At 40.1% G+C, this 13,411-nt stretch overlaps 1 protein-coding gene across 5 annotated transcripts in view; it reads left to right on the forward strand.

The window, feature by feature from the left end:
* Nucleotides 1–13,411, forward strand: part of CDH7 (cadherin 7) — a 120,241-nt gene that overhangs the window by 40,334 nt on the left and 66,496 nt on the right. For all 5 annotated transcript variants that reach the window (XM_053396614.1, XM_053396611.1, XM_053396608.1 and 2 more), the window contains one exon: nucleotides 6,361–6,655. In XM_053396614.1, the coding sequence (XP_053252589.1) occupies nucleotides 6,361–6,655 (295 nt within the window). The remainder of the gene's footprint in view (nucleotides 1–6,360; nucleotides 6,656–13,411) is intronic.

Genomic DNA, 13,411 nt, shown 5'->3' on the forward strand with positions numbered 1-13,411 from the left:
AATTCCTGTCTAAATAGAAAAGAAATTCCAGGGTATTTCCACCAAACAACCTTGCTGACTAACTTGGGTCATACAGAGGTCACTGTTAACATCTCTTGGGATAAGGTTCTCTGTATAGTGAATATCACAAATGATCATGCAAAAGGCGAGTTAACCAAAAGCCTTTGAAAGTGAATTAAAGCCCCGTGATTTACCCCATGAACACAGAAACAGGCCAGATGGTTTGGTACATTATGTATTACATTATCTGAATGGGACATCTGGAACATGGAGACTACTTTAAGTGTTTTGGCCATGGCGTTCACTGACTTTAAGCCAAGGATGACTGGAGATCTGTAAGTGTCTACTAGGTACCATTTTGTTCAAAGGGTTTTATTTTGTAAATATTAGAATTGTATTATTGGCCACAACAAGTCAACAGCATAGGACAGGGTAGCAATTTTAATGTTGCTAAAAAAAACATTCAGGGCAGGAGAAAAGTAAAAATTGGGAATTCTCCTCCTAAAGAGCAGTAGTTCCAGACTTTGAATTTTGGGGTTAGTTGAACAGGATCTGCTCATCTAGCCCCAAATCTGTGTAGTAGAATGGAAAGGGGGATGTAATAGTTCTCACTGTTCTTCACAGTGTATGGGATAGGGTCTGAAGAATCACACCTTTTGTGGAATGCCCTCACCCTGGAAGCACGCCTGGGATCAATGCATGTAGCATTTGGGTGTTAAGTGATGACATTTTTGCATGCCCAGACCTTAGGATTTGATAGAGGGATGTGTGGTCTGCCCTGCAGTTTTAAATAGTTTGCCTGGGAATTATTCTGTTGCTGTTTTTTAGTTGCTCTTATTGCTCATTTTTCATGTTGTTTGAAGATTTGGATTGTTTCAACTGATCTCGAAGCTTTTGGTGTTTATAATCACTCTCAGGGCCATTTTTGTGTTTTTCTATTCATTTTCTTTTAATTTACATGCTAAGTTATTTCTGCACACTTGTAGGGCACTCTTGATTATTTAGAAACCAATCAGAGTAGACACATCAAAAACCATTGATTTAAGTACCATGCATTTTATGATTATGAGTTTGGGATTGAGTACATGGAAGCACTGATCGCCTACCCTGGGATAGATCTGGGCCCCTCTCAGGTGAGAAATGGAAGAGGAGCATTACATAGTTCGGGGGTGGAGGGTGCATTAGTGCTTCAGAGATTTGGAGAATATATTGCAGTGTCCCTTTGTATGTGGGTTGTAATATTGTTGAATTTGAGTGGTTTATATCTGAGAGGTTGATAGAGGCAGTATTTGACGTAATGAACGGTTGCCATGGTTACATGAAATGGATGGTGAATGAGATTGGCTGATTGATTGATTGATTGTATGTATGTTGTCTTTGTGTTATACAATCAGGTCTCACTTACTGAACACAATAAATTCCCTAGAAATTGTTTGTTAGGTGAGCATTTGCAAAACAAGTCCATAATTTCCATTATTTACTATGGAAGTAATTCTAAAGTGGAATTTGTCCATTCTCTTCCCCCACTCTCTTCATGGTTTCTTCCTGAAATGACTACAGCCAATAAGCAAAGGAGAGACAAAGGGAAAATGGATTTGTCTGATCTTTGCTGCTCCTTGATTTGTCTGATCTCACCCCCCTCCATTTTCTCCATGGTTTCTGCCTGAAAATGGCTGCCACCAACCAGCAAAGCATAAAGAAACAAGGAAGTAAGAAAGTTGGCTGTTCAGATGAGTGAATCTGTGGAGCATATAGCAAGGTCTGTGGGTATCAGGACCTGCATGTGTTATACTGCCTTATGGTGCTCTCTGATTTTATCTATTTTTATATTGTGCTTATGTATATGGTTATTGTTTACTTATTTTATTATGGAAGTCATTGATATGGCTTTATTGTCCTTTTTGTGTATATATGTGTGTGTGCTTACATGTTTATCTATTGTAAACCACTTCAATATCCTTCAGATAGTAAGAGGTTTATAAATGGAGGAAAGAATAAGAAGTAAGAATAAACCAAAATAAAATAATTCCTTCCAGTAGCACCTTAGAGACCAACTAAGTTTGTCATTGGTGTGAACTTTTGTGTGCATGCACACTTCTTCAGATACGTAGAATAAACCATCTGTCAATTTTATTTGGATTCAAACCAAAATGTTGCAGTGTACATGCACCTCTCTCCAGAGTACTCTTGTTCAGTGCTCAAAGCAGCCAGGAAGAGAAGTCTTGTAGTGGTTCTTGGGCTTTGAAAGGAATGAGAACCTCTTTCCCTACTTCCCATTGCATTAGATACTGTTAAAAGAATTTCAGAATTTGGGCTGTCTGCCAGCTCTGAATCTCAATGTTTTGTTTCTGTGGGCAAGGATGAAAAATGGTATGGGGGACTTTTTTAAAAAAACAACAACCCCATATCATGCTCATTCCTCATTCCTCATACTATGGATTCTATGGGTTCATAGCATATCATGAATACAGGATACTGTGGGTTTGATCCAGACTTTGCTTCCACGGGCAGAGTGGGGAAGGCTCCTCTTTCTGATTCCTCCTTCCTGCAACACCCAGCAATACCTCTCGCATTCTTCTAGAGGGTTGGGAGGGTCCTCTAGAAAAGTGTGGGGTTACAGGAGGAGAGGGGGGATCCATTAACTGGATGAAAGGTCATCTGTGCATGAAATGAACCTCTCTGTGGAAGGAGAAGTCTGGATCCAGTCCTAAGTGCATTTAGTTGCTCAAGCAGGTCAATTCCTTCCCTCTTCTCCATTGTCCATTTTTAATACTGACAACTTCTAATATTCCATGGTTCGACTTTCTTCAGCCATAGACTGTCTGTCCAGAGCTGGCAGCATCTCTGTGGTAGAAATTTGTGCTTCATTTTCTTCTTCTAATAGTCCATTTATACCATTCTACCAAGAGCTAAATTGTGACTAAGGAAATTGCTGAGGAAATGTATTTCTGACTCTTTTCAAAATATTTCGGTTATGCATTGTTTCCTCGCTGTGTTCTTTCATTTCCCTCATGTTGGCACTAAAATACTCATAACAATGCTCACAAAAACTCTTCAGAGTGTTCTTTGCAGCACTGGGAACATCACAAATGTAACAAACCAACCTATGGTAATTAAAGCTTCCCCCCACCCCGCCGTGGGCTCAAGGTTTTCTGTGCATAGAATCTGGTTCTTTTTTAAAAAGCAACCTTTATTGGAGAGGTGGGGGAGAGACCAAGAAAGTTCAGTAGTAAAATATGAGATGTGATAGCCCTTAGTGCATGAAAGCAAACTGTAATAATATTTTTAGCTCTCAGGGTAGCAGTTATTCAATAATAATAATAATAATAATAATAATGATTGATTTATTTATTTATGTCCTGCCCATCTGGCTAGGTTTCCCCAGCCACTCTGGGCAGCTTCCAACAAAGATTAAAAATGCATTAAAATGTTGCTATTGCAAGTGCATGGATAGCAAATGCAGTAATTTAAATTATTTGGTGGCTATATATCAGCTAACGCATCTGTAAACAGGAATCTCCTTAGTTAGCATGGACCATTTAAAATCCAGTGTCTGAGGTCCCGTCCCCCCAATCTTCGGTTAACACCAGCCCTGTTATGTTGTTAGACAGTAGTTTTATTTGTGTGTGATTGTAACACTTGTGATGTTTTTAACTGGAAAGAGAGAAAGCAATAGACTGGATGGGAGCAATGATAGTATGGTGCAAGGAAAGGAGTGTGCCGTGAATCTACTGGGGTTGAGAATATTCAGTGGGACACATGGAGAAACCCCCTTCAGAGCTTCATCCTTAACATATCAGGGTCTGAAACAAGTCAGTGGGCTTGCTTGTGAGCACTAATCAGAGCATAAACAGAGAGGGTAGCACTGTTTCCAGAGATCTTGGATATGCTGAAAGGGATATGCTGAAACAGCACATTTGCTTTCCTATGAATGTCCTTGAATTTGCCCTGTCCTGAGCACAGTTGGGCACCTTGTGAGGTATGCCTGAGTGTTTCAGGTTGGTATTTGAGAAGGGTTCAGGCTGGAATTACAGGACCTTGGACAGCTCCAAGCATAGAACTTGATGGAGAATCTCAAAAGTCCTTTGACCTAGAACCTTGTCTTCTGTTATCTCTTAGTCTGTCTTCATGAGTGTGGAGGCCATAGTGTAAAGGAGGCTCATTCCTCAGAGGAATCTGGCTCAGAGTGTATTTCTGAGTGTCTGACTTGTGGGATTTGGCTCAAAGGGACTGCTGGTCTTTCTGATCCAACTGGTGGCAGTGCCTTGCTATGACTTACTTGCAAAACATTTTGAGGACAAAATTGCTATCCTCCACCAGAACTTCAACTCCATTAGTACAGCAGATGAATTTCAAAAGGCACCCACAGCACTGTCTATGTCTGCGGTGTTGGATGAGTTTCAGTTAGTAAGGCTTTAGGACATGGACAAGGACATTTGTTCTGTTCGGTTGCACTCTTTACTCTCATAGATGATAAAAACTATCAAGGAAGGGACAGCTCTCTGGGCTAGAAGGTGATTAATGCTTCTTGTCTAGAAACTCCTTAAGATCAGGATCTGGAACATCTAAATAATTATTAATCAGTTGCTAAAGTTTCCTTCTTGGGCAAGGTTCTTGAAGATAGAGTTGTGGGCTAGTTCCAGGCTCTCTTGGATGAAAACTGATTTTCTAGACTCACTTCATTCAGGGATTACAACTGGTTTTGCCACAGGAACTTGCTTGTTCCCCCTGTATGATGACCTTTGTCTGGAGAAAGGAACAGGGGAGTGTGTGACTGGCTTTCAATACTATGGTATTTTTCTGGAGTGGCTTCCCACATTGGGAGTGAGAAAGCAGTGGCTCCTTTTGTTCTTAGTTGACCATCTTCAGTGGGTGGTGCTTGAGGAGTGTTACCCGGCTTCATGGATCCTTCAATGTGGGGTGCCGTAGAGTTCAATTTTATCTTGCATGGTGTTTAACATGTATTTGAGGCCTTCTCTGTGGTAGCTCCTCATCTATGGAATACTTTCTCCAAGGAGGCATGCCTGGCACCATCACTATCTGCTTTTAGGTGCCAAGCAAAAACATACATGTTCTCCAAGGCTTTGGGATCTTAATAGCCTACTTATATTTTAGAATTTAATCTGCTTTTTTCTATAAATTAGTGGTTTATTTTAGGTTGTTTTAGGCTTGTTATTCGACTTGTTTTCAAATACTTTTTGTAAGTTGCTTTGAGTTCTTTTCTCTGAAAAAAACCAAATAGAAATATGTATAATACAATACAGTATAACATACGACTGTACGCTATAGTAACCATCCTGTTTATGTGAATGTAGATAATAGATTAACAAGCACATGGGTATAGCCATAAAGAATGCAGGAGTGCAGTTTATTTCATATTTGTACCAATCTAGAATTATCGAATTGTGGAATAAAGCTTCCTATTGAACATGATCTCTATTATGTTTATGTTTCACCAAATTTGATTTGTTTTGATTGTGTTAAAACTGAAACAAGCAAAAGAGCTTCTTTAAGACCAGACAGATCAGTTGGACTCAGTTATATAGACACATGCTTTGGAGAAAGTCCTGTCAAGTTCAGTGAGACTGGCTTACTAGGCATGCAGGTAGTATGTGAGAACATATTATTAATGATTATTATTATTCCATTATTTTAGTAAGCAATTAACCAAATACAGCACATTTGCTATCAACAAGTATATTGAAAAGTTTTTCTATTCATACAAATCCATGGTATTACTTTTCTTTATGATTATTTGGATCCAAATATTCAAAAATCTTAAGGTGCAAGCCATGTAAGTAAAAAATCTTAAGATGCAAGCCATGTAAGTCAATATCACAAAGATAAACCTACTAGTTCAGTTGGTAGATAAAGAGGTACTTATTCTCAGGGTTGTGGGTTCATGTCCCACATTGGACAAAAATTTTTTGCATTGCGGGGGGTTGGACTAGATGACCCTTGGGGTCCCCCCAACTTTACAATTCTATGTTTCCATGAACTTCTAAGTAGTGGATTACTCTGGGGTAAATCTACAAGATTGTCAACCTCCTAAGTTCAGCAGCTGTACTCAGAGAAAGCTACAGGAATGGGATGTTCTTGCTTTGAGCTGCCATGAAATGCATTTGAAAATAAGATTGTTTATGGAATGAGATGGGACTGTCTGGCTCACGGGAGCCAGCTGAGAGCTTCCCATTATTTGTTACATGCTGTGCATAATCAACATTTGGCTTAACTTTCCAAGAATGATAAAATTTCATATACTGCTGCATGACATGTGAATTATTATTATTATTTTTTACATATATTCATACCACCGACTATCCTGTAAGTTAATCTCATCTCTCATCAATTTTTCACCAGCTTCACTCTGATGTTGATAAAGGAGATGGCTCCATCAAATACATCTTGTCAGGAGAAGGGGCAAGTTCCATTTTCATTATTGATGAGAACACGGGGGATATTCATGCTACAAAGAGGCTTGATCGGGAGGAACAAGCCTACTACACCCTCCGAGCACAAGCACTAGATAGACTGACAAGTAAACCCGTGGAACCAGAGTCAGAATTCGTCATTAAGATTCAGGACATCAATGACAATGAACCTAAATTTCTGGATGGCCCTTACACTGCTGGCGTGCCTGAAATGTCTCCTGTGGGTAAGTACTTGCAGTTGAAAATCAATTCTTGTTTTTCTTCCCTTTTCATTATTTGCTTTTTCAATATTTTCTTTCTTCCTATTGCTTATTGCTTTATCACACTACTGTGTTGTCTGTGACTTACTTCTCTTGAGTAAAAGCCAAGCTTGAACCCACCCCTGAAATCTGCTAATCCGTGACATGCAACACTTAAAGTTTCTAGATGAATATTTCAAGAATAAGGGAGGGAGCGTATTTGTGAAACTATTTTCTGAAACAGATAAAAGGTACCATACATTCAATTGGCAACCGAAATAATCAGGTGACTGAAGAAACTAAAATATGGTTTTGTAGAACTGGAACAGGTTTCAGTGATTGGGGCTATGTGAGGGATGGGACAGGATGGAGGTGTATGAAATCAAGCATGTTGTGCAGAAAATGTACATATAAATGTTTTTCTTCCATTTATATCGCTAGAATGAGGAGTCATCCAATCACTGAATGATGAACTATTTGGAATAGACAAAAGGAAGTGCTGCACAACACAGAGCCTCTTAAACTATGGAATTCTCCTCCATAAGATGTAGTGATGGCCACCAAAGGAGATTAGGCAAATTCAAATTCAAAGAGGATGGGATAGGACTAAACTAGTAGTGATGTCTATATGCCACCTTCAGGATCAGTGGTAGCATTCCTTTGTACAGTATACCAGTCAGTGGAAAACAATAACAGAAGGGGGCTGTTGCCTTTATATCTGGGCTACTCACAGGCAACTGGTTGGCCTTCGTGAGAAACTGGATACTGAGCAAGGGAGATATTAGTTCTGAACCATATGTACGAAAAGTTCTTAAGGGACTTTTTTGAAGATTCATTTGAAGTGCTTAAAAAACGTTAATTTGATGTTGCACCCTAAGTGGTCCTTCAATGTCCTCAGCAGGAGAAGTCCCTAGGTACCAATCCATGATTGTCCACACGTCTCTCCTTCACCTTAAAGAAGCAGATAAAACAGCCCTGTTGAAATGTAGTAATTCGGTATTGTCATATTGAAAGAGTTAGCCATTATTAATAACATTGTTGTCAGTCAAGATGAGCTTGGGTTTTTAGGTACTGCTTGTGTATTTGGCTATTGTTCCTTCTCAGGAATAGGAAGAAGATACCATCAGTTTCTGATAAGTATTCCATGTTCAGTCTCAACAGAGACTGTTGAGACTATTATCTGGGTGTTTCATTTTTTCCCTTGTACAGTAACTGGAGTCTATCTTGTCTTTTCTCCATTGAGTTTGATATACACTCTCTGTCACACAGTTCTAAATGTGTTAGTTTTCTCAATGAACTGTGCTGGTTATAGAAACATAATTTCTTTTACCTTAATAACCTTAAGATACCATTTCCCCCCCTGGATCAGGTCACTTTAGAAAGGCATTCATCTCTAGAGTTTGGGAAGGTATTCTACCTTCTACAAATTAAGCTAGTCTCTACACCAGAGGCAGTCAACCTTTTTATACCTACCACCCACTAATGCATTTTTCTTGATGGTAAAATTTCCTTACCACCCACCAGTTCTGCAGTAACATGTAGCGTAGAACCCCCTACTGCCCACCTGGAATCCTGAAATGCCCACTAGTGGGCAGTAGGGACCAGGGTGACCACCCCTGCTCTATACAGTAGCTATCAGTGTGTTCAACTGTAGCTTAAAATAACAATATGTGGACTGTTCTGTGTCAATATTTTCTTTGCAGTCTATACTGCTCTAACTGCCTCCCTTTTTGCTTAAAGATAGTGGTGGCTTTTGGTAATATGGTTAAAAATGTCTGGAATGATGGGAATTCTTTTGCTGTAAATTAAGTTGCATTGTCAGTCATGAGTTCATGTGGCAGGCCCAAGTCAACAAAGGTATTGCTCAGCTGTGCAACAAGCCTATAGCATGCAATAGTAGGCAAATGAGTAGGCAAATATTGATACCCCTAGAATAGTAGCCCACAATAACCAGATAATATCACCTTCCCAGTGCACACAGGTCAGTTGTGAGCCTGAAATGCATAAAAGTTCATTGCTTTGTGTTGATCAAGTTCTTTAGCAGTCACAGGGTAGAGTTTTGTTATTTATGTCATATCAAATTCCAGTCTACCATACTGTATTCTTGGCCCCTTTACAACATTTGGTTAGACCCTGATATCCTTGTTTGATAAGGTCTAGGAACTTCTTCTTGTATATCATGGTGCAACAATATAGGGGTTTTTTTTGTTTTTGCTTACTTGTTTGTTTGTTTTGCTCTTAGGCCTTTCAATTCACTCAGTTGCATACAGACAGAAGAGTACTTCCTGGCATACTCTTCAGATCGTATAAATCTTTCCCCTTTTTGAAGAGTACTTCCTAGTAGTCTCTGAGGTATTGCTAAGGTATTCAGGTCCTCCTGATCTAATATAGTGTAGGATTTATCCATGAGTAGATGTCTACATCTGACAAGCCTGCTGATAGAATGCTGATAGAGAAGCACACATAGCATGTGCCTGATTTCTTCCTTTCACTTGCAAGTCCCTGTTTGCACTGTGGGCTTCATAATAATGCATCTGCTATGGATGCCTGTTTTTGTCTTCTAACGTACTTGTCTACTGAATTGAATCTCATCATTGTTAGTAGAAGATGCTGGCCTAGTAATGTACTTGAACCAAACATTTTTTCTTAAATCAAGGTCACCAAGGGTTTATAGTCTGTGAAGAGTCTGAAAGAAAGTAGATCACATAGGCATCTATAAAAGCTTTACAGTGCCCAAACACTAGCGAAACATTCTCTCTTTTCACCCTTTCAAATTTGTGCATAGCATTTTTCTGCTTCAGTAAGAGGTTAGGTAAGCAGTCTGGAACAGAATGCAGTGAGCTTGCATTCTGAACTAGGCAGATGCGGTGGCATCACACCTTATTCAAAACTCCTTGCAACAACAACAACAACAACAACAACAACAACAACAACAACAACATGAACTTGTTGGCATCACAAAAAGTATAAGATTGGCTCTCAGAAGTTGTGTGCCATTTATATTTGTAAAGGTAGCCTCCAGAACTATCTCCCAAGCCTGGTCATTGTGGATTTCAGTAAAAGGTTTAGTGGCTGTGCCTCTTTGAAGATGTCTTTCGAATATTTCTTGATTTTAGTTAGAAGAATTTATAAAGCACTCAGTCAAAGAGTCCCTATGTGGTGAACCTAAAGCAAATACAAATAAAACCAGTAATGTTTAGAAACAGCTATATGTAACTTGTTAACATGTCCAGGTAAGCTTGATAATTTATTTTTTTAAAAGCCGTTGCCTTAAGCAGGACAATGAAGATGTTCAGCAGTGTCAGAAAGCATCTTGGTTCTGTAATGTTAGTCAGTGCTTACAACTCTCTGGACAATGTCCTTCTCTAGGCCTGTCCTTGTCCCATATTGTGTGATTACTTGACCCAAGAACTGTATTTCAACTTTGCATCAATTAGTTTGGGTCCAGATTCAAGGAGACTGTTCCATAAGATGACCAGAATTTTGTCATGGTCTTCCATTGATGTATTAGGATGTGTATTAGGATCTTGTCCACTAATACCACAGCTCCTTTTGTGTTTCTAAGGAGCCTTGTCATCTTTCTTTGAAAAATCTTGGGAGCACTTGTGATTCCAAATAGCAGACATTGAAAACAATATCCCAAAGGACGTGATAAATTTAGTCAGTTCACCACTCAGTTTTGTCAAAGGTGTTTGCCAGAAACTGCTTGAGGCATCCAATTTGGAAACTACTTTGGCTCCTGTCACTTTGGGGAAAAGGTCATCTAGCATTGGGAGTACATATTTTTCTCTGACTATAGCTTCATTAAGTTTTTAAAGATCTAGACAGGTGTGCTTTTCCCCATTTTTCTTGATGACAGGGACCATTGGTTCATACCGTGAGGTGAGCTCAGTCATTTGCTTAAGTGTGCTCCTTTCTTTATCCTTCCTAGCTCCATTTCTACATTGTGATATAGGTGAATATTCTGTGGCTGTTTGTAGGTAGTATTGTTTGGCCACAGATCTTAAAGCAATGTCCACAATGTCTCATTTTCTTAGGCAGTTTTTGTCAAACAGTCCTATTTCTTCCACAAGTAGTAGCCCCATTCAGGCAGCTATTTCATGACTGAGGATTGTATGGCAGACAGAAACGGCTCATTCGTGTAGCTTGTTAGTGTAGTAGAGCATCCAAAACCATGTATAATATTCCTTGGGCTGTGTAAAACAATTGCTGCCTTTTGCACATGTGTGAGTGCTCTGGAATTTTGCATAGGCCTTCTCTGAAATAAGTGTAAGATAAGCTCCTAGATGTATTTTGAAATTAATAGCATTTTGACTGGTAGTTAAGTTTATTTTCCAAGGAGGGTCAGTGTCCTTACACAACATAAACTTTAAGAAAAAATGCCTGTAGACCACTGTGGTGAGTTGTTGCACCACCTGAATGCAACAGGTCTCTGGATGATGTCCTTCTCTAGGCCTGTAATGATAGTAAAATGTTCTGTCTTCAAACACTTTCCTCACTATGCTCCTCTAGCTTGACTTTTGTAATTGGTTTTTGTGAATTGCATAGAGAATTTTGATCAATGGGTTGTCTAGAAATGGCATTAAATCAATAAATATGGCTTTGTAAAGAGTTACATCCTCTTACAGTTGCATACTTTCAGAAAGCACTTGGTCTATAATTCCAAGCACAAATTTGTCTTTAGAATCTTCAAGCTCACTGTGTTCATCCTGTTAATTCATGATATTTATGGCCCTCCTCAGCAAAGGTAAAGGATTTAAAAACATTGTTAGCTCCCCACACCTGTACCATAAAGGAATGAATACAATTCTTTTCTCTCTGGAGCTTTATTGGTAAGGCAAAGGTTAACAAATTTGACTCTTTTCTTCAGGATTCTCTAAACTGGAACCTTCTGGTCTGGGAACTGTGCCTAGAGTTGGGTGAATCTCTCATCTTTTCAGTCCTAAGTTCAGTTCTCCACATTTTTATATGAAAATCAGCATTTTAGTGTGAATTTATTCTAATGCACACATTTTTCTTTGCAGTTTTGTTCATTATTCATTTTTGCATAGCAATTTCCCTACTATAATGCCTTTCTGTATCTCATGTTCACTAATATATGCATTTTTGTACACATTGCTTGTCTGGAGGATACCACTAAAAATACAGAGAAGTGTAAATTTGGGAAGGTGGCTGTTTTGTGTTGTTTCAAAATGTACAAATTATGTAAGTTTGTCTTTCAGTGTGGACTAAATAATAATAATAAAAATCGCCTCCATAACGGTAACACTGTTTGTTATATTTGGAATTTGTGAGATCTGACACCAAGTCATGGAAGAATCAGGACATCAGTCAGTCTCCACAAAGAACAGAACAGTAGCAGAAATCTCATGGCTGCACGTAGATACAACTGTGTCTGGTCCTATCAAATGATTAATGCATTCTAAAGCCCCTACTCTACCCATGTGGCTTTGCTGAGTGGTGGGACCACTGCCACATCTGCAATCTGTCAGCATCGCCCTTGAGCCAGTGCCACTGATTGGACTCATCCACTTCAGCCCCGACTGGGCTAGGCAAGCTGGGTAGCACTTCCAGAGACCACCTTCTGCACAGGAACAGGTCAAAGTGCTGTGGACTCACAGCTTAGAGTTGTGAGCACCGGATTCACTTCCACAAGAAGACAGTCATCGCACAGCAGAGTATAGCAGAGTACAGCAGAGCATAAACGACTCGGAGAGCAGCTCTGTAGAATATCTTTTTTATTCTATCTACAACTATAATACACAACTATATACAGAGCTAAATGAGGTCTAAACTGAAAAATGCTGAACTGCACTGAGTGTCTGCAGCTGCTCTTAGCAGCAACCTTATCTATACACACGATCTCTTTCTAACACTCAGTCTCCCTCTCTCTGACACTTTGATGTGAGGCTGGAGCGGAATAAGTAGAGAGCAGAAACCGCCCCTCCTCTCTGGAGAATCAGCAGAGAACATCAGCAGATTCTTGGATATGGGAGGGGTGCTCTCTGGTCTGGTCCTATCAAATGATTAATGCAATCTAAAGCCCCTACTCTACCCATGTGGCTTTGCCGAGTGGTGGGACCACTGCCACATCTGCAATCTTGCAGCACATTGTGGCCATGGTGGAATATGGGGAGGCAGTAAGGCTGCTGTACTAGCCTGGAGCTGGCTTTACGATCAGGCTCGGATCAGGCCCAATGCCATCATGTGGCAACAGTGAGACTGGCTCAAGATCCAACAAGCCCCAGATTAGCTCAGCCCTTTGCACTTCCTATATCAGCGCCTTCTGCTGACTCCCCATGGCTGGCATCCCACTACTGCCACTCTCACTCACATGTTTGGCAGGCAGAGTGACATTTGCATTACACTCCTTGCATTGGGAGGTCATCTTGGCTAGGAGAGCTGGGTAGAGGGACACCTCATCTCGATTCAAATCCCACCCAACTCAGCTCAAGTGTGGTTTGGATTGCTCTGCTACCTATATAAGGACACCGTCCACACAGAGAAAGACTAGTTTATTGTGGCATGAGCTTTCATAGCTAAGGTTCCACTTCATTTGATGCAGTTTTAGACCTAGGTAAAGGTAAAGGGATGCCTGACTGTTAGGTCCAGTCGCGAATGACTCTGGGGTTGTGGCGCTCATCTTGCTTTACCGGCCTAGGGAGCCAGTGTACAGCTTCCGGGTCATGTGGCCAGCATGACTAAGCTGCTTCTGGTGAACCAGAGCAGCGCACGGAAACG

Source organism: Podarcis raffonei, chromosome 7 (assembly GCF_027172205.1).
Source record: "Podarcis raffonei isolate rPodRaf1 chromosome 7, rPodRaf1.pri, whole genome shotgun sequence".
Lineage (NCBI taxonomy): Eukaryota > Metazoa > Chordata > Lepidosauria > Squamata > Lacertidae > Podarcis > Podarcis raffonei.